At 36.6% G+C, this 19969-nt stretch overlaps 1 protein-coding gene across 4 annotated transcripts in view; it reads right to left on the reverse strand.

Annotated features, from left to right (window-relative positions):
- The window catches only part of BICC1 (BicC family RNA binding protein 1), a 299969-nt gene that overhangs the window by 169721 nt on the left and 110279 nt on the right, over positions 1-19969 (reverse strand). For 3 of the 4 annotated variants that reach the window (XM_077125273.1, XM_077125272.1, XM_077125274.1), the window contains exon 2: positions 18114-18160. In XM_077125273.1, coding sequence (XP_076981388.1) covers positions 18114-18160 — 47 coding nt within the window. Of the gene's footprint in view, positions 1-18113; positions 18161-18304; positions 18921-19969 lie in introns of those variants that run through there. The other variant, XM_077125275.1, reaches the window with a different exon arrangement.

Raw genomic sequence — 19969 nt, forward strand, 5'->3', positions numbered from 1 at the left:
ACACGTGACAGCTCCATATCCACCAGCACCTTTCACAAAATGGGAATAAGAAGTCGCAGAGAGCAGCTGCTGTTCATTTTAACCCACCTATCTCATGCAGGACAAAATGCAGAGACCTCATCATGCTTCTTTCTTGGCACTCAGCACTACCAACTATTTTAACAATTCTTAAAGGCCATCTTTAAAGCACCTAATCACTGTTTATTTAAATGTGCAAAGCAGGTGTCTAAGAGGCCCTGGCTATTTCAGTTTTACTGTAAATCTGTGGCAAAGTTATCACAATTTCAAACTTTGTCTTTCCTTTCCAGCAAAATATCTATGATTCAGTTCTAATTTTTCTCCTCTGAACGTGTGACTATCTTAACATCAAACTATTGTTATTTCACAGCAAGAATCCATTAAATGAGGTTTTCTGTGTATAAGAACATTATTAACCATGTGGCCAACTCATTTATTAGGAAGCGTAAATGCTATTGGTTTATTAAAATACAAGTGGTAAGCTTCACTGTATTATTAGAACTTAAAACTATAAATGATTCGCCTTCTAAAGACAAACAACATTTGAAAAGCCCAGGACACAAAGACACCATCCTAACATTTCTATTCAGGTCCTGTCACTGCTTGAAATATATCAGCAGCTGTGTTCTGCTCAAAATCTGCAGAAAAAAAAAAAAAATCAACCTAGATGGCGCCAAAACACCCCCTAGCTTGGAAAGACAAACATCTGCCTCTGAAAACTCCAAGAAGCCAGAGAAAAATTCCAACACCAAGAAAGGACACAACAGCGAAACCACAACTTAAGTGTTGCCCTGTATTAAAAGGCAAACAAAACCCCGAGTCTGTGCAACACAGTGTATGTAATGAAGGCAGCTTCACGTGACAGAGCTTCCCTAAACCATTTCCTGGGGATTGGACTGTTTAGATGGGATTACTCTTCCCCCCACTTTGGTGGCTCTATAAACAGAAACTATTTACCAACTGTCCTGGCATCTTAGGTGATGGAATGGTACATCAAATGAGATGCTTCGTTATTCCTCCGGGTCGGTCAGCTGAAAGGAATGTATTATTGTTTTGGAAGAACTGTAAAAGAATCCCAATAAAGACAACTGAAATAAAATGCAACTATGACCTGAAGGAAAAGGCAATTATGACCTTAACTGGTAGGATTTCTTAAATATTTTAGTCTAAGTGAGAGGACAAAGTATTGCTTTTAAAAAAACTGAAGTAAACTGCAAGAAAATGATTAAAATTTAGCCACCTCCCAAAATTACTCTTTCAAAAAATGGAACTCCTTTCTTACATGACATATTGATCCATTTAATAAATCCTTCCCTATCTCAGTCTGTGGTATGTTTCTTTCATAGATGCGGTATTATCAAAAATTATTTTACTAGCTTCTTTCCTTTTGTCTGTATCCTTCACTAAGATTTCTGGTCACTCCATAACATCCAAGACATTTCTGAGCTGTTCAACACTGTATTCCTGAAGCTGAACACAGCACCTGGTACTCAATGAAAAGTTTAAAAAATGTTAGTAAGTTATTATTTCATTCATTAATTCAACAAATACATATTAAGTACCATTACATCAGAGCTGTAACGAACATCTTCACAAACAAATGTCTGTAAGTTCCATTTTAAACTTCTTTCTACTCAGGAATTTAAGAACACACAAGGTGGGGGGAGGCAGTCTGTAATTTCTTGAGAATCTAATGAACTTATAATACCTTAAAATTTTACATATAAAGAAGCCACAATACAGCTTTCTTCAATAAGGATAAATATTAGAGTTACTCATTTTAGTACACGCCCTCTATAATAACTTTGGTTTCTTTCTACAAAATCAATACCTTTCAGCGCCCAAACAGTAAATAAAATTTTCAAGGAATATTATCACTAAACTAAGGTAGAGCAGCATATGATATAAACCTAGAACAAAAACTATGTTTTGAGTTCAATTCCTTTTCTAATCCAATCCTTTCTAAGACATTTATACTGCTTCTCACTGTACACTGCGTCCAACAGAAGAGGACATGCAAAATAACACTGTCTTATATTTAATGAAAATTTAACATTTCTACTCAAAATTTAGTTAGCCAGAACTATTTACGAGGCTCAGGGAAAATCATGAACCCCATGTTGAACCTGACCCTCCTTCTCATTACCTGACGGCTTTTGAGAAGGTTAACCTGGATTAATTTAAATGTTAGACTCATTTATCTACACCTTTAAGAACTGAAGATTCTTCTATTGTCCCCCTGAGTTTAGGAAAATAAAAGACTTGGCAATTTAAGAGCTGTATATAAATCTCATATGAAGAACAAATACGCCTCATGAGCTGCTACTTGGAATGTGTTTTGATTTATTGGAAACACTAACAATATGAATATGGATCATACTTCTGTTTATCAAAAAAACAGATTTTTATAGCAACTTTATGGCTGGTTCTACTTTTCCCTTAATGAATAAGGAACTGGAGGCCTAGAAGAGCCATCCAGCACAGGATTATCTCCCTCTTCTTACTCCTTATCTCTCTTCTCACTCCTTATCTCTCTTCTCTTTACAAGCTGTGGCTCAACTGGTAAAGCAGCCTCTGAGTCTCCTTCCTTTTACCACCATACCCAGACCCACTGGGGAGGCTGATATGATACACACAGCTCTTTGGAAGGAGGGAACTTCAAGGCTGTGAAGTCTGTAAGACCCACATATTAATGCATACATGGCAGTGAGATGCTCAGTCTAGATCTCAGAAGCAGTGAGACCAAAAAACAGGGAAGGGAAGTAGTGAGGGAGGAAAGAGCCTGAGACAAACATGTGGGAGAAGGAAAGAGCCAAATAAATGAGGCTTGCTTCCTTTAACTGCAGCATGAATTATTTCAGATTCAGAATCACACTTCATAAAGAGTGCACACATCGCCATTTTCCAAAGGCTTTTTTTTTAAGACTCCATAGTGATTTACCATAAAATACAATAGCTATTTCCTATAAAATTAAGAAGATTAAGAAAACTTCTGACTTACAGGTAATTCCACAAGAACAAACTCACTAATTGGGGAACGCAAGTAATTCTCAATAACTAGCTATTTCCTACCCTGATTCTCCCTTGAGCATTCCACTAAACATCTCCACCTTGACTTCAAAGTCAACATGTTAGTTAAAAGTATATTCATCCTTCCCTCCAGAACAGCTCTTCTGCTAGATGTTAGTATGCCTGTCAATCTCAAATTAGAAACCTCGATGTCATCTTTCTTTTGCATTCTCCTTCATTTCACTAGATCCTATTGAAATTCTTCATTCTATCTCTTTCTTTATCTTCCTACTCCCACACCAACCCAGAGTTTCCAGGCATTCTTCACCATGCAAGCCCTTTTTAAGGATTAACCATCACAGCACTTAGTCATCCAGCCCCCACCCCGACCCAGTTTATTGTGCCTGTGTCAAGAGAATTGTCAGTTATACCACTGGTACCTAAGCTGATCCCCAACAAAACACATCCATTCACAGTCACAAACAGACAGAATCTAATACCCTGTTGTGTCAGCGCAAGGGCCTAACACAGTGCCCCACACTCCACATGCAGCCAAAGCTTTCACAACGATAATGCTGTATGTCTGCTGCTACTCTTGCCAGCACGTCAATGAGTAGAGAAGGGAGAAGGAATGAATGTCCCTTGCAGGACTTTCATCACCTAAAGCAAAGTGGCTGTGAACCACAAGCAAAAAGTCAAGCGTGCACAAGGAGGGAAGACAATGCGTATCAGAACCAAAGTGGAAAATTCTTGTGGCTGAGACATAAAAAGTTCCTTGGGCTACAGAGAGAACTGGCAGCTCCTGAAACAAGAAGCTGCTTGGATTTACTTTTGGTCTCATTCAGCCAAGTAAAATAGAAATATTTTTGCATCTAAAATGAAAGTTGTTTGCCCTGATATTTATTAATTGATAGTAAACCTCATCCTGCCATGGCCTATCCATCCCTGACAATTTTTTGTTTCCTTTAAAAGAAATAATATTTCTAATAGTGACCAAGCAGACTATTACATGAGAACTTAGCACCACCATTACCACCATACCCCCCCCAAAAAAAACCTCCACTAGGGAAAAAACATTTTTTACTCTAAAATGCAAGACACAAATAATCATATTTAAACACAAACAACCCAACAAATGAAATGTTTTCCTCATATAAGAACCTAAGAGTAGCACTTTTAAAAGTTAAAATCATTCAACTCTAAACTGAGAAGAGTTATCAAAGACACTACAGAATTGTGGTTTTTTTTTTCAAGCAACTATAGATATGGAGTTGCTCCCTGATACCATAACAGCCTTCCAGTCTACCCTCAAACTTGAAGATCTGAGCACTGATGCGGAAGCATCTTCTCTGAAGCATCAAATAATCTCTCATAGTTGCACACTGCCTTACCACTAGTAAAGCATTTTTGCATGCTTTATTTCAACTGATTTTAACATTGATCCTATGAGGAATTATCCCTATACTATAAGTGAACTGAGTCTCGGCTCTCAAACAACTTGACATACATTTCACAGATGGTGCCTACACTGGGACCCAAATCCAGGACCCATAACTCCAAGTTCAGTTTTCTTTCTAGTATTGCACATCTCTTACTTAGGTCATTCAGTGATTGATTCAAAATGATGGCTTGGCAAGAATCAGAGGAGGGAAGTGAGGAGGAGAAGGAGGAGATAGTGATGTGTCTGGAGGAATGCACATCGCACCTACATCTGAGACAACCAAGGTTTAAAAACCCAGCTTCTCAGGCCCCATCTGAGAGAACCACCCCCCTAAGAAACCTCCAAAGCATCTTTTTGTGTGTGTTTGGGTTGGGGAGGGGCAGGGAGGGGGATGACAAGGCAGCACTATTTTTTTTTTGTTTCGCTTTGTTATAGTGACAGTCTTTAATTTGCTATGCTTTTCAATTAACAGAAAAGAACATGACATTTTTATTTTTATTGAGAGAGCATACAAATTTCAAAAAGATGTAAACGATCAGTGTAATGGGAACAGGGAACTGGCTCTCTTCCCCGCCCTCCACAATTGATAGTTATATGACTTAGGCAAAACCCTTAACTTGTTTTTTTTTCTCAATTGTTCACTGAACAAGGAAATACCTAAGATCCCTTCCAGTCTCAAAATAACACACCCCAAGAAGTTATTTAGACTCTATCATGGGCACAGGGCAATGAGTTAGGCACCACAAAGCCTGATTCCCTCATTCCCAGAGTTCAGAAACTAGTTGGACCAGTAGCACACCAACTCAGGAAAGAGAAAAATGCAAGAAAGGCAACTTGTTAATAAAATCCAAACAAAATGAAGCAGATACATAAGTGTAACATATAAAGAAATGGGAGTTCTCAGAGTAGGCCAGGCTAGAAATACCCCACAAAAAAGAGGGTAGGACTTACAGCTCTAAAACAAATGGAAACGGTCAGGATTAAAACGAGATAAAGACTTTCTCCAGGGAAAGATACTTTTCTGCGCAGCCATTCCAATTAGGAATAAGCATAGCTTGTGGACACCATTCATTAGTGCTGGGCAGACGGTTACAGAGCATGGGAGACAAGGTTAAATAAGCAGGAAGGAACCAGACAGAAATGAACTCTCAATGCCCAAGACCAACATTTACCATATTTTCTGGGAGGCACTGAGAGTATAAAAGAGATTCTGAACATGGTTATAAAATGTTAACAGTTTTAAGAAAGAATTGTTTACTCTGATATGACTTATTCTCAGCCTTATCATGAGGCTCACTAAGGAACTCACACTTTTAAGAAAGCATTCCTTGTATACCGACATCACAGCCAGTCCTACACAGATGTAGGCTTATTTAAAAAAAGAACTGACACATGATTCAATGATTAATTCTGCACCCTGTAGTTTCCACCAGAAAAAAAAAATTAACAATTTGCTCAAATAATACTGGGAAATACTTCATAGCAAATTCATAAAATGCAAATAGCACATGAAAGGCTATCAGCAATTGTTTTTTCCTTCAGAAAAGTACCTTTTGTTTCAGCAGCATTTCTCACAATTTAACTATCCATGGAACTTTTTCCCAAACTATATATAAAGACATACTTCAGAACTAGTGTCTTAGTGTACAGCCTCTTAGAAATCATACATACTTAGCACTTAGTCCTAAGAGAATGAAGCTAAACAGAAGGTGAAATCCATTAGCAATGAACAAAAAAATTAGACAATTCCTTCCCTTTTAGGCACAGTAGAGACCAACACGAGGTTACATTTTTTCTTTGAACTTGTCCATATGCCACCACAGTAGTTCCCAACCTTTGCTGCATATTGAAGTCACCCCAGGAGCTTTTTAAAAGTATTAATATCTGAATTCTAAGGCCTTACCTCAGAACAGTTAAATCAAAATCTCTGGCTTGGGCACCAATAGCTTATAAAAATTCCTCAGGAAAATCTGCACACAGGGTTGAAAACACTGCTCTAGACTAACACTTTACTATTGCTAAAATGGTTAATGGTAGAGTTGGGGAAATGGGAAAGAAACATGAATTCCAGTTAATAACTCAGCTGGAAAATCCATCCTTGAAAAACTGAGAAGTAGATGCATTATTCTGTATATGATACTGGATCACAAATATATTCTTGACCTTCTCTTCTCTATAATTGTTCATCATTACACTGGTGGTTTAATGCTAATACCAGAGTAACCTAAATTGATAGCCAACGATTTCTTTAAGGGAACCTTTAATTTTATACAAAGAGAACCAAATTTTCTATTACTTGCTAAATTTGAATCACTAGTATCTTTTTCTCATGTGTTTTAGTTTGATTTTCATAAAACATGGCCAGAAGTAACTGTACAGCTATAACTTTAAACTGTTTTCCTGGAAAATATGTTTCTTAAAACTGCATGACAAGAGATGTGAAACATTTAAATGATGCTAACTATTCATTTTACAGCCATTACTCTAAATGTGGCAATTCTATACTCCAAAATGGAATGAATGTATTGTAATAGCTGAAAACTAATGTTTCAAAGCAGAGTTAAAAGTTAATCTTCCTGAGAATGCATTTTTCATCCAGGAAAGTAAAGGGAAGAATAAAGTAACAATATAGCCCTAAAGCCAGCACTAATGAAGAAGTTAAAGGCTTCCAAACAAACTACATTTGCAAAATATTTGATCATCTTGGCCATCATTTTTAATTCTCATCATGTTTAAGTAGACAATGAATAGAAGCAATATGATCTCCTAACTTTAATCTGGATTTCAAATCCTTCCATTCATCTTCTCAAGCTTTAACTTAAAGAATCTGTGAATACTTAGCTCTAATGAAATGATACAATTATATAGATAAATTTTAACTCATTTGTTTTCTGGCCCATATGACAGAGGAACAGTCTTCCAAGTCCCAAATTCTGCCTTTGAAAAGGCACTTAGCTGTTCTTTCTTTGGTACATTTTGCCCCCATTCTTTTGAGTATCCCTTAACTTTATTATCCCTTTTACAAATTAAAAAATATGATGGTATTTTCCATTTGTTTTAGGTGGTTACCTCATAATCTGTGAATCCAAAACCTGTTCTGCTGTCTAACAGGTTCCATGGAAATGTTAAAGAAGAATTAACTCTCGTTTCAGAGAGCGTTCGTTCACTTTGAAGGGAAAAAGATGCTTATGAGAAGTAGTTAGAATGAATGACTACATTCAGACTTCTCAGAGACGCCAAGGCCTGCCTTCTGCATGTCAGGTTCAGGGACTTAGAGGGGAAAGGGAGTCACAGGGTCTCTGTTCTCAAAACAGTCATCCTCCTGAGCAACCGATAAGCGCCATAAGGCCTGGTGAGGGCTTAAAGCAGAGGGAAAGGAGAGAATGATTTCTTCAGCTGTAGGCAATCAAGGAAGGCTTCTTGGAGGAGAAAGTGTTTAAAACAGGTTTCAACTCAACAACAAGGTTTCAAAGGAGTTGTGAAAAGAGTGTAATTAGTATGTTGGGTAAGATTAGGGAAGGCTCTATGCAGGAGTTTCTGAGCAGAACAGCATTTAGGGTAGGTTAAGATGTCTACCAGTCCTGTGATTCCTTTACCTTTCCCTTTGTTAGAAGCCCTCGCCAGGCCTTACGGCGCTTATCTGTTGCTCAGGAAGGAGGATGACTGTCTTGAGAACAGGGACCCTGTGACTCCCTTTTCCCCTCTAAGTCCCTGAACCTGATACATGGAAGGGAGGAAATGTTTCGTGAAATGCTGCCTTGGCGTCTCTGCGTAGTCTGAATGTACTCATTCATTCTAACTACTTCTCGTAAGCATCTTTTCCCTTCAAAGTGAAAGCTCTCTGAAACGAGTTATTTCTTCTTTAACATTTCCATGGAACCTGTTGGAGAGCAGAACAGGTTTTGGATTCACAGATTATGAGGCGGTTTATCACATTTTTTAGTATATAAAAGGGATAATAAAGTTAAGGGATATGCAAACGAAAAGAGAGACATATCCAACTTTCAGTTAAGTACTGAAAAATACTACTTTCTTGATTTTAATATCCTCCTTTCAATTTACTGGCTGAAGCCAAGAAAAGCTTAGTCTCTCTTAACCTATCAAAGTAGGGAATTTGCCATGAAGCTTCTCAAACAGCACCTCCTACCGACTTACACATGAATTGAGACTATTGTCTTTAAAAATGTAGAAAAAATAAAACAGGAAAAGCTTCTATTTAATAAACTACTGCAAGCTAGCTGAATTTAAAGTTTTCTTACTCACAGGGGATTATGGTTTTCCAATAACTCTACAGTAAACATAAGGCACATGGGAACTGAAGTTGTTTTGTTTTGGGTTTTTTTTTGTTCCTTTCAAAAAGTAATTAATGGGCGGGCCGCGGTGGCTCAGCGGGCAAGAGTGCTTGCCTGCCGTGCCGGAGGACCCCGGTTCGATTCCCGGCCCCAGCCCATGTAAAAAACAAACAAACAAACAAAATATAATAAAACAAGAAAATGTTTAAAAATGTTTCCCTTTCTTCCTTCCATCCTTCCTTCCTTCTCTGTCTTTCCTTCCCTTCCTAAAAAAAAAAAAAAAAAAAAAAAGTAATTAATGGTAAACGCAGGAAAGAGGACCAAGAAGGAAACACAAAAGCCTCTATATTCTTGCCTACAGTCCGTTTCATTTCTGCATAAATTCTCTTATTCCCTAGCTATCATCATTTTAACTACTAAGAAACAGAAAATTTGACTCACTGGATGATAATGTAGGGTGACAAAAGCACCAATAAAGAGTAAATGTCAAAGTACAGAAACACAAACTTACTCACTTCTATACTATTCTGATTTCACCAAAAGAAAGAAGAAAGGAATATAAAGGGAAAAAATTAATGAAGTTTTGTTTTTTCACCATTTATAATGCCAAAAGAGAGTTTTCAGAGAGGAACTTGTGTCCACGCTAAAAAAACTCTAAGGGAGCCAGTTTGGGAAAAGCCACAATTGCTAAACACACAAACTGAGAGAGCAATTGTACTTAATAATATGATTCAAGGTTAATTTTACTTAAAAAAGCATAGAGCAATAAAGTGTTTTCCTTCAACACTCTTAAGAAAAACTGAAAATGTTCATATGCTGTACTAGCTGGCTACAAACTTGTCCTAAAAAGGATAACATTGACTAAACCAATATTAATACCAAAGATGGAGGAGAAGGAGGAAATCATGATATGTAGGCAAAAAGCCCCTTACAAATCTTTTTGGAAAATAAGGAGGACAGTATTTGCTTTCTTGACCTAAGATATTAATAGCCATGGTCTTATTATTTCCTGAATAATACTGGTAACTGACCTGGAAAAAGAAACGCACCTGAATAAGAATACTACTGAGAGTGTACCTCCCACACACTGGTATAGCTCGTTTTAATGTTTTAAAAACACACTACGGGAGTGGGTGCAAGGGTAGTTCAGTGGTAGAATTCTAAGTTGCCATGCAGGAGACCCGGATTCGATTTCCAGTCCATGTACTTTCCCAAAAAACACACAAGCAAGCAAAAAAAAACAAAAAACAAACAAGCAAACAAAAGTCAACAAATGGTACTGCAATGATGGGATACTCACATAGAAAAACAATGAAATGTGACCCCACCAAACAGCATATAAAACAACAACAACAACAAAAAAAAAAAACACTATGTTGTTGCTGTTGCTGTTACGTACACATTTCAAATGACAGGTTTGGGGGAAAGGTCTTACATATCACCTAAATGGCCTGCTCCTTTAGGTAAAAAACTTAACTTGAGCCACTTGTTAAGGGATTAAGTGACTATATGGATTTTTTTTTTTAAAGCGTATGTGCATAAAATCTGTGAAGAAAAGATGATTGTGCAATTATTCAGATAAGAAAGGACATGACTTCTACGCATTTTAGTTTGACTGTTGATTACAAGGACTGGTAAAGTGGTTCCCTACACCAGGAGAAGGGGAGAGAACTACAAGGAAGCCTGCCGATCGTAATCGGAGGCATCAGGACTGCGACAGCTCCAGGTAAGGGCAATTCTTACTTATCTGCTCTATGATGCCCCTCTATTTACTGCGCTTACTCACACCTTCTTCTCCCTCATAACTCTGCTTTCCTGTGACCAATGCTGTCACTCACAGCTTCTCCTTTGTCCCCACCTACAATATAATCTTTCTTATTCAGTTCCCACTACCACTCAGTCTTAATTTTCTATTCACTACAGGCGAATCTGGCTCATGTGACCTTCTGGGGTCACCCAGTTCATGGGCACTGTCTCCAGAAGGTTCATTATTGGGTCTGGTGCCCATAATTAGCACCAATCAGCTGTGGCTGGAAGAACAGGGAACCAGAGCCAGGGGCTGCAAAACGAGGCTTATTCCTCTCCTTTTTCAGGGTAAGGTATGTTGGAAGGGAGGCACCATAATCACATAAACTATAAAGGCTATTCAGAGACAAAGCAAGGCAAGAGATGAATTAAACAAAGTACAAATTCTAAAGCAATCTTTTATCTAAATAAAAAGCAAAATACTAAACACCTGAAGCGAAAGCCTAAAAGAAGAGTCCCAAAACTGAAGGAAAGACTGATTCATGGGATCTTTAATGTAAATCTCCTAGACAGAATATTAAAATAGTGAAATATAAGAATAGTAAAACAAGCTTCAGAATGATCAACCTTACTCGGATTTTGAAGTATGACTACTGAAATACAGTATTAAGGTACACAAAATCCATTCCACTTATTCACTGCATTAATTTGCCTCCAGCCTTTTTCTCAAAAGTACCAAAATCACACTAATCCAGAGCTCTACTTCGCAAAATTTGCAGCTTTAGCCAGAATTTCTCTCACCACAGAAGCACAGCCCATCCAAGAGCGCATGATCATTCCTGATTTAAAGAAAAACATTTAGCTTTTATTAATGACAGTCAAAACAAAGTTAAAAAACTTCTCAAGTCCTGGCTGCCACCAATTTACTGTATGACCTTGAAAGAAATCAATCCATGACTATGGTTTCCTTGTCTCAGAACAAAGAGATACCACCACAACCACCTATAAAATGCACTGACTTCTGTGACTGCTTTTCAAATCAGTAAAGCTTAAATCTCTTTATTAAATAGCATTTGAATGAGACCAAGAGGCACTGCACTGATCCCATCATTTATGGATGGTCATCCTGTGGCTGAGTCATTTTCCCCATGAGTTCACAGTGAAGAAGAAAAATCATAGGGGAGTTTTGACTACCAAGTCACAATCTAAGCCAGGTGAAATCTTTGAAAGTCATGCTTTCCACACTTTCATATTCTGGCCAAATAACTACAACATGGTCTCCAAGTAACCATCAGGTCAAGAGCTCTGAGTAAAACACAAACGACTATGAGCCACATCTTGTGGGCCTTTACCTGCCAGTCTGAAATCAAGACATATCCCCATTTTATGGTACAGACCATCAGTGACACCGGAGCCAATCTTTCCTCTTCAGTTGAGTGAAGCAGTGGCAAGAAATGTCCATTCTTCATGTCCATGTACAATTCAGTAGCGCTTGAAACATATACAATGTTATGTTTTAGCTACTTCTGGATCACATCCATATCATGGATATTTTGACCTCACTAGAAATGTACTAGTGAGGCTGCATCCAAAATGCTGTACCCTAGATAACGTTACCACATTTACAATGAGACGGTGATCTTGTTCCTTAAAGTAAGGAGCATGATGAGGGATCTGAAAACTAAGTCACATGACATATAATAAACTAAGAATCTCTAGCCTGAAGAAAAGCAGGCACAGAAATGCTGTTTAAAAAAACCTCAAGTCTCTTTCTAGCTCCAGATGGCAAAACAAGGGCAAATGGATGAAATGAAAGGGGAAAGACTTTTTAAAGATTAGTCAAAAATGAATTATCTACCGTGTATGTATCTGAAACTTGTTTCATTTTTATAAAAGCTGTAAATGAAACAAAGGTAATTTCAGTACTTGAAGCAAAACCAAATGATCAAGTAGGTCCTTTTCAACAATAATAATGGATGTTCAATAAATTGATGAATTTATGACTCCATGGGCAACTTTTTTAGCCACTACAACTTGCTTTATTACACAAATGTGCAGTTGTTGACATTTTTGTCGCTTTTTAGTCCTAATTTAAAAACAGAGATCCATTGTAGAAAAATGTAGAGAAAAAATTAAAATTAACCATAATCTCACCACTCAGACAGTCACTTTTTAATATTTTGGCACAACTCCTGCTCAGCCATTTTCTAGGGGCATAAACATATATAATCAAACTTGAATCAGACTGTTTTATGCATTTAGTCTGCATTTCTGCATTTATATAGCAATTTCCTAAGTCACTTTAAATATTTATTTTAAAAAGCTTGCTTTTTAATGGCTACATAGTAATCTAAACCCAAAATTTGATGTACAATATTTCAAACATTACAATGACTATGTTATTTTTAAATTTTCACTATTGTAAATTCTGCCACACTAAGTATCCACACTGAATATGTGACTGCCATACATAGACTACCAAAGCAAATGTATAGTTCCTGCGTTTGGAACTAATTGAAGGTAATCCTTTTAAAAAAATATTTAATGCCACTATCTGCAAAAATTGCTTCCAATCCACAGAGAAATATTTAAATCGGTATATTAGCCTATTCATTTAATTTTTGTTTATCTGTGTAATGTGGAAATTTTTCTCAAATTTTAACATCAATCATAAATAAGGCAAGTTTGTATGATATAATATTTTTCAGTTAAGGGAAATGTTAACAGATAAGCATGTAATCCATTCAGGGAGAAGATTTTACAACATAATTTAGAAGTCTTTTCTTAGACCACCACCAATATATCCTTTAATTGGACTTTCTATGGTTAGTCTATCCCAGGCACACTGCAAATCAGAATCAAATTCAGAGTTTCCCTTAGATCTAGTTTCATGAATTCAGTTTCATCAATTCATGGTCCAATGCTTTCAATTTGGTTTCAAGAAAAGAAAGATCATTTTAACAAAAAATAATTAAATTTACACCAGAAAGATTGCTATTATCCGCTCAAAAAGGCTTGATAGCAATTAGCTTGCATTCAATACCATCAAAACATACACTTCAGAAATAAAAGTAGTCAAACGGACCAGAACTCTATGGCTCCTAACTTCTCCTATAGAGGCTTTTAATCTGTATGATGCTTCTGACCTCTGAAAAATGTAGGCAATGAAAGCGTAAAACAATCTATTACAATTTTATTGTAATAGACAATAAAAATTAAATCAATTAAACTTTTTTTAAAAAACTATAAACTTTACAAAAATCTAAACAATGTAATCTGTTTCCATGTTTCCAGAAAGAGGAATAAAACAGTAAACGTGGTTTTCATAAAGCAGTTGCCTGAAATTACTGCCAAAATATATAACATTATGGCACAATTTGATTCAGGTGACTCTATAAATGTATCCCACACCCAGGCTTCCCATGTTCAAAAGAATGTAAGGATAGACCTTAGAACAGTCAAAGAGTGGATGATGAGCAAGGCAGTTCATCTTTTCTCACTAACCCCTATCTGCTGGACCCCTGATGTATGAAGATACATAAACTGTAGGATCTAAAAACAGGATATTTAATGATTTACCAGAAATTGACCAGACAACCCTTCTTTTGGTTTATTCTTTTTTTGCTCAATCTTATAAACAGTCCATTATCCCTATCTGGCCAGTAGCAGGAGAGAATCAGGACTACAGAATCTTTCACTGAAGCTTATTCTCAGTAATAAGCTGCAATCAGTAATAAGAATTCAGTGTCCCAGACTGTTAACTTTTAAGGCCTAAATGTTCACTGGTGACAATCTTCATTCAAGTGTGGGACCAACAGAGTAATACTGCACAATCTTCTCAGCGAACTTTCAGAAACCACTATGACATAAAATAGAGACTCTTTACTGTATAACCATTTGTAACTCTTAATCTAATTCAGAGTTTCCCTTAGACTTAGTTCATGAATTCAGTTTCATACATTCATGGTCCAATGCTTCTGGACATGAGAATGTATTACCTATCAAAAATATTAAAATTAAAACTAAAAATATAATTTGTTTAAACTGTTATGTTTAAGCATAAAGGTTCAGTGTCAGAAAAAGTACATCCATAGACTACAAGTGTATTCATTTTTAAATAATTAAACTAAAATTCATTTATATTACTGGAGGAATATGATTCATTCAAAATACACAAAATAAAGGCCAAGTGGAGAAAGCAGAAGTAATTTTACAATCTCTGTCTTCCCCCAATAAAAGAATCAAGTAGCCCCCATCTAAAATCACCTAACGCATTCATTTTAAAGTGGAGAGGGAGCCAAATATTCCTTCCAATAACTTTCCTAAGAAGACACCAGCTGTTATTTTCCAATCTCAAAAATGCCAAAACTAACCTGTTTGCCTAAAAAAGAGGAGTTTGGGTGGGGATAAAAAGATACCACATAAGCAACCAGGAAGTATCTCATTTACGTCAGTCCTACCTGTTAATCCTTGTGAAAAGCAACAGTTTATAGATTAGTTCCCAATGAATGTCCAACATATTTTAAGAGCATAAAATAATGCTACATTTAAAATATGTGTATTTTGGGGCAAAATGCTGTTTATACTAAACCCAATAGAACAGAAAATTTGGTTTTCATCCTTTATGCTGCTGACTGGATTTTGTCTTCCTTCAGCCACTAGGATTACAGATTCCTAAAAAATTTTGCTGCTGTGATGAATCACATTTGTAATGTAATCACTGTAGCTGTCCCCACCTAATATACTGTAACACATTTTCCAAGATCTGGCCATAGTCATTTCACAAGAGGGAGTAAAAAGAAACTGATTAAAAGGAAATAGGACAGACAGTGAGCAAACCATGAACAACTGCCCAAAGAATTGTTTAAAAAAATTTTTTTAAACCCTGGCAGATTGCTTCCATGTGTCTCAATTAGGTAGAGTTGCCATGAGGAGTGGACAGAGGATGAGAAAGAATACTGATAAAGCTATAACCATTCCCTCCTTTTGAAAGTATAGCTAGCCAAAGAAAAAAGTACAGTTATGGAGAACTTTGCTAAGTTTTAACACAGAAAAAAATATTTGAGAGATATATCCAATGCAAATAATTTGTAATCCCATTAGCCAGAGAATATTAAAAATTACTTTATATACTTTTTTAATGCACACAGAAGAAAAGACTAAGGGTGTATAAACAGTAGGTCTCTTTCAAAAGTGGGTTACAGGCTACTTTTTCACAATATTAATTACATATTCATTGTAGAAAATTTATAAATGACTTGTAATAAATAATAGATTTAGTATACATTACTATTATTCAAGGCAGATGAAATATGTAGATCAAATTAAGTATAATTATTTGTGATAAATTATACTGAAGTAGAAAATACAGTAAATTGTTCCTCAAAACTATCATTTCCATTAAAAAGATTTCAAAAGAATAGCACATGAAGACACACTCGGATTACATACATTTTTTTCCTAGCAATTACTTTCGTGAATAGTGCCTGCAAAATCCATCTTGCCTCCAAATATCCCAGCCCCCAACCTCCAATCCACCACTGCAGTTAAGTAGGGCAAATGTGACTTAAGTTTCCTCCAATGGAAATAAAACAGGAAGTGACGCATGCCACATCCAGGCCTGTGTCTGAAGACCACACTGTCTTCCCCTTTCTCACCACCTCTCATTTGGGTGTAGTGGTGACCCAGCTTCAATGACAGAAGCAGGGTCCATTCCTTAAGGAACAGTAGAGCTATGCCTCAGAAGGCACCTGGGTCCCTGAATGCAAGCATGAGCATAGCTGCCCACTAACTGGAACACCCTACTCGGAAGGTTACATCAGAGCAAAAAGTGACTCTGTTGTTTAGGTCACTACATTTGTTGGATTTCTCTGTTACAGCAGGTTAGTCTTTTGTCTAATAGATTTCAAGAGAAATAAAATATTTAAATTTGATTTACCCTGGGAGAAGAAAAGTAGTTCTTCAAGGATCATAATGAGCAGCACTGTGTCCTCTTTCTTGTCCTTAATGTCAAAGAGTTATTATATGAAATTGGAATATATGTGACTAGAAAAAAGCCCCTGGAGGACAATCCAATACTTCTCCATTACTCCATTCTACGTAGATGAACCATAACATCTACTTCTGTCTGGTCAAAATACTGAAAATTACTCTTCTGGAATTTGGGATGATTGCCCTTTATTAAGTTACAGTTTTTTTCTAGGGTACAAATCCATATCTACTTGTAAATCAAGAAGATATTTTCTATAGAACTAAATTAGTAAATGATGGGATTAAAACACCTCCAATAGCTATTCAAAGAGCTTATTAACCCATGACCAATGCTGGAATCTACTTCTCCAACTCATAATTTGTGGGTCACACGTGTCTCTGCATTCCAACATGTGTTTCCATTTAGACAGCTGGAATGTATATACGGGTCCACAAAGAGTGATAAGTATTAGCAAATCTTCTAAGAATGAAGGTCGTTTATGATCACATACATTGTGTTCTGATTCAGCTTTTAAATCTCTGAATCACATAAGGCAGAGCAGTCTGCTTTTTACATCTACATATGAGTTGAAGAAGTATGAAAAGTAAATCCTTCCACAGATAGCATCTATTTTATTTGTGCTATCACAGCCAACCCAAGGCAAGTCTGGGATGTGTGCATTATTACTTTTAATATCCCTGGAAGGGAATGCAGATGAATGATGGAGTTGACAAAAAGTAGATTACAGAAGGCAAGAGAATGAGAATGCTTGTAAAAACCACTGCTGATTACACACATGCTTTTCCCAAGGATGAGAGGACCCTCTAGAGCACTATTTAACATCATCTGTAGTCACAACAATGCTTTTATAGTCTTGCCTTCCTCTAAGACACCTGTATGTTTTTTCCTCCACTCATGCTTTTTGGATTCCAACACAAGGACTGTGAACAATAAATCCAAATGAACAAAAGAAAGTATATGAATTCAAGGCAATTGCTTTGAAAGGACAGGCATAGTATCTTATATGAAACGCTTGTCTTAAGGAAAGAGCTGAGCAGAATTAATCAACTGCCCTCTAAAGTTTCTCATGTTCATTTTTTAATCAGCTGCAGCCCCTATTTGTATACGACTGGCCAGACTGGCCTCACTGAAGGTCAGACCTTTAAGAGTATGGACAAGGTTATCAGTGGTGATCAATACGTCTAAGGGACAACTTGCCCATGGTCACTGCTTAACGATAATGAAGAATCCTGAAAGGGACCCTGCCTATCCAACCTCCAGGTCAGATATGTGTTTGGGGAGGGAAAATACAGGGGACAAGCAGTTTGTCAAAGAAGATAATTAGGACAACATTTTGTTGTTCTGCATGTAAGAAATTAATTGGACAACCCATAATACCTCGTTGCCTCCTCACCTCAAATAAAAAACTCTTTAGAACTGCCCATGAAAGAGCCTTCTTAGAATGGTAAAATCCTATCCAGCATCTCCCTTTCCTTACTGCAAGTGTTTCCCAGCATTTTATCAAATCGTGTCCCCTTCATATGGAAGGAGAGCTCTCAGGGACTTCTACTTTAGCTGTTGAAACAGGCATATTTCCCCTTAATTATCCCCAAGGCAAGAGTAAAAAGCAACTTACTTTTTGAAAAAAGTCTTCTCCACTTTTGCCTTTTCCTTCAGCAGCAGCTGTAAATAAAAATGTACACATTTAAAACAGCTTCTTTTTCAATCTACATATTCAAACTGTTAAGTATCAGTTACAAGAACACCCAGGTGAACAAGGGGTTATCCCTGCTCCCCTAAAGCTCAATACTTACTAATGTGCCTCACCTGTCAAAGTTGAAAAAGAATAAAACAGTGATCCACTTAATTTCATTCATTCTTTAGATAATTTCACACTCAATTTCTTGTCTAAAAAACTCACTATTTACACACATCGATGAAAACGATCTCCTTTTGTACTAAAGAACTAAACGAGCAAATGCAACTATCAGCATTATCAGCTTTAGTGCTCCACGACTTCCTATCTGTAATCAGTCCCACACACGAGGCTGCATTTTCAGCTGGTGGTTCATCCGACATGGCCTACTTCTGAGTTGTTTCCGTTGTAGGCCTTGCAATGACTTTACAATCTACTTGGGTTTCAATTGGCACCATATACTTCTTTAATCACTACTCCATTCACATACACACACTGAGCGAATGACAGGAAACAAACACAAGGTTACTTCAGTAGATGCAGAAAAGTCATTCAACTAAATGTGGCACCTTTCTTGATGAAAACACAGAAAAGTCGCAAGAGAAAGAAACTTTCTCAATATAATAAAGGTCATTTATGGGAAACTCTCAGCTTACAACATACTCAGTGGTGAAAGATTTAAAGCTTTCCCCCTGAATCAAGAATGAGACAAGGATAACTGTTTTTCTTTTTTCTTTCTTTCTTTAATTTTACATGGGCAGACACCAAGAATCGAACCCAGGTCTCCAACATGGAAGGCAAGAACTGCCACTGAGCCACTTGGCCTGCCCAGGGATGCCTGTTCTTATCACTGTTATTCAATACTTTATCAGAAGTTCTTGCCAGAGCCATTAGGGGAAAAAAAAACTAAACTAAAAAAGAATCCAAATGGGAAAGGAGAAATAAAACTATCTCTATTTGCAGATAACACGATCTTCTATGTAGAAAACACAAAGGAATACACAAGAAAACTATTAGAGCTAATAAATGAATACAGCAAAGTGGAATAAACCAACACACCAAATAAATAATTGTTTGTATATACTAGCAATGAACAATCTGAAGAGGAAATTAAGAAAAAAAAATCCTTTATAAGAGCATCTAAAAGAATAAACTTAACCAAGAACGCATAAACCTTGTGTATTGAAATTATAAACACTACTGTAAGAAAATAAGACAACCTAAATAAATGGCAAGTCACTGCATATTCATTGTTTGGAAGAGTTAAAATTGTTAATAGGTCAATATTACCCAAAGCAATCTAAAAATTCAATGTAATCCCTATCAAAATTCCAGCAGCCTTTTTTATAAAAACTGGAAAAACAGACCCACAAATTTATATGAACATGCACAGGGAAACTGAACAGCCAGAACAATTTTGAAAAAGAACAAGATGATTGAAGGGTTCATGGTTTCCAATTTTTAACTGTGTTACAAAGTGACAATCATCAGAACACCGTGTTCCTGCAGAAAGGTAAAAAACAGATCAGTGGAAAAGAATTCACAATCCAGAAACAGACCAGACCCACACATCTATGGCAAATTGATTTTTGAAAAGGGTACTAAGTACACACAGTGGGGAAAGAATAGTTTCTTCAACAAATGGTGTTGGGAAAACTGGAAATCCACATGCAGAAGAATTAAATTAGATCCCTACCAGAAACCATATTCAAAAATCAACTCAAAATGGATCAAAGACCTAAATATATAAAACCTAAAACTATGAAACTCGCAGGGGAAAATCTTCATGACCCTGA

Source organism: Tamandua tetradactyla, chromosome 13 (genome assembly GCF_023851605.1).
Source record: "Tamandua tetradactyla isolate mTamTet1 chromosome 13, mTamTet1.pri, whole genome shotgun sequence".
NCBI classification, from domain to species: domain Eukaryota; kingdom Metazoa; phylum Chordata; class Mammalia; order Pilosa; family Myrmecophagidae; genus Tamandua; species Tamandua tetradactyla.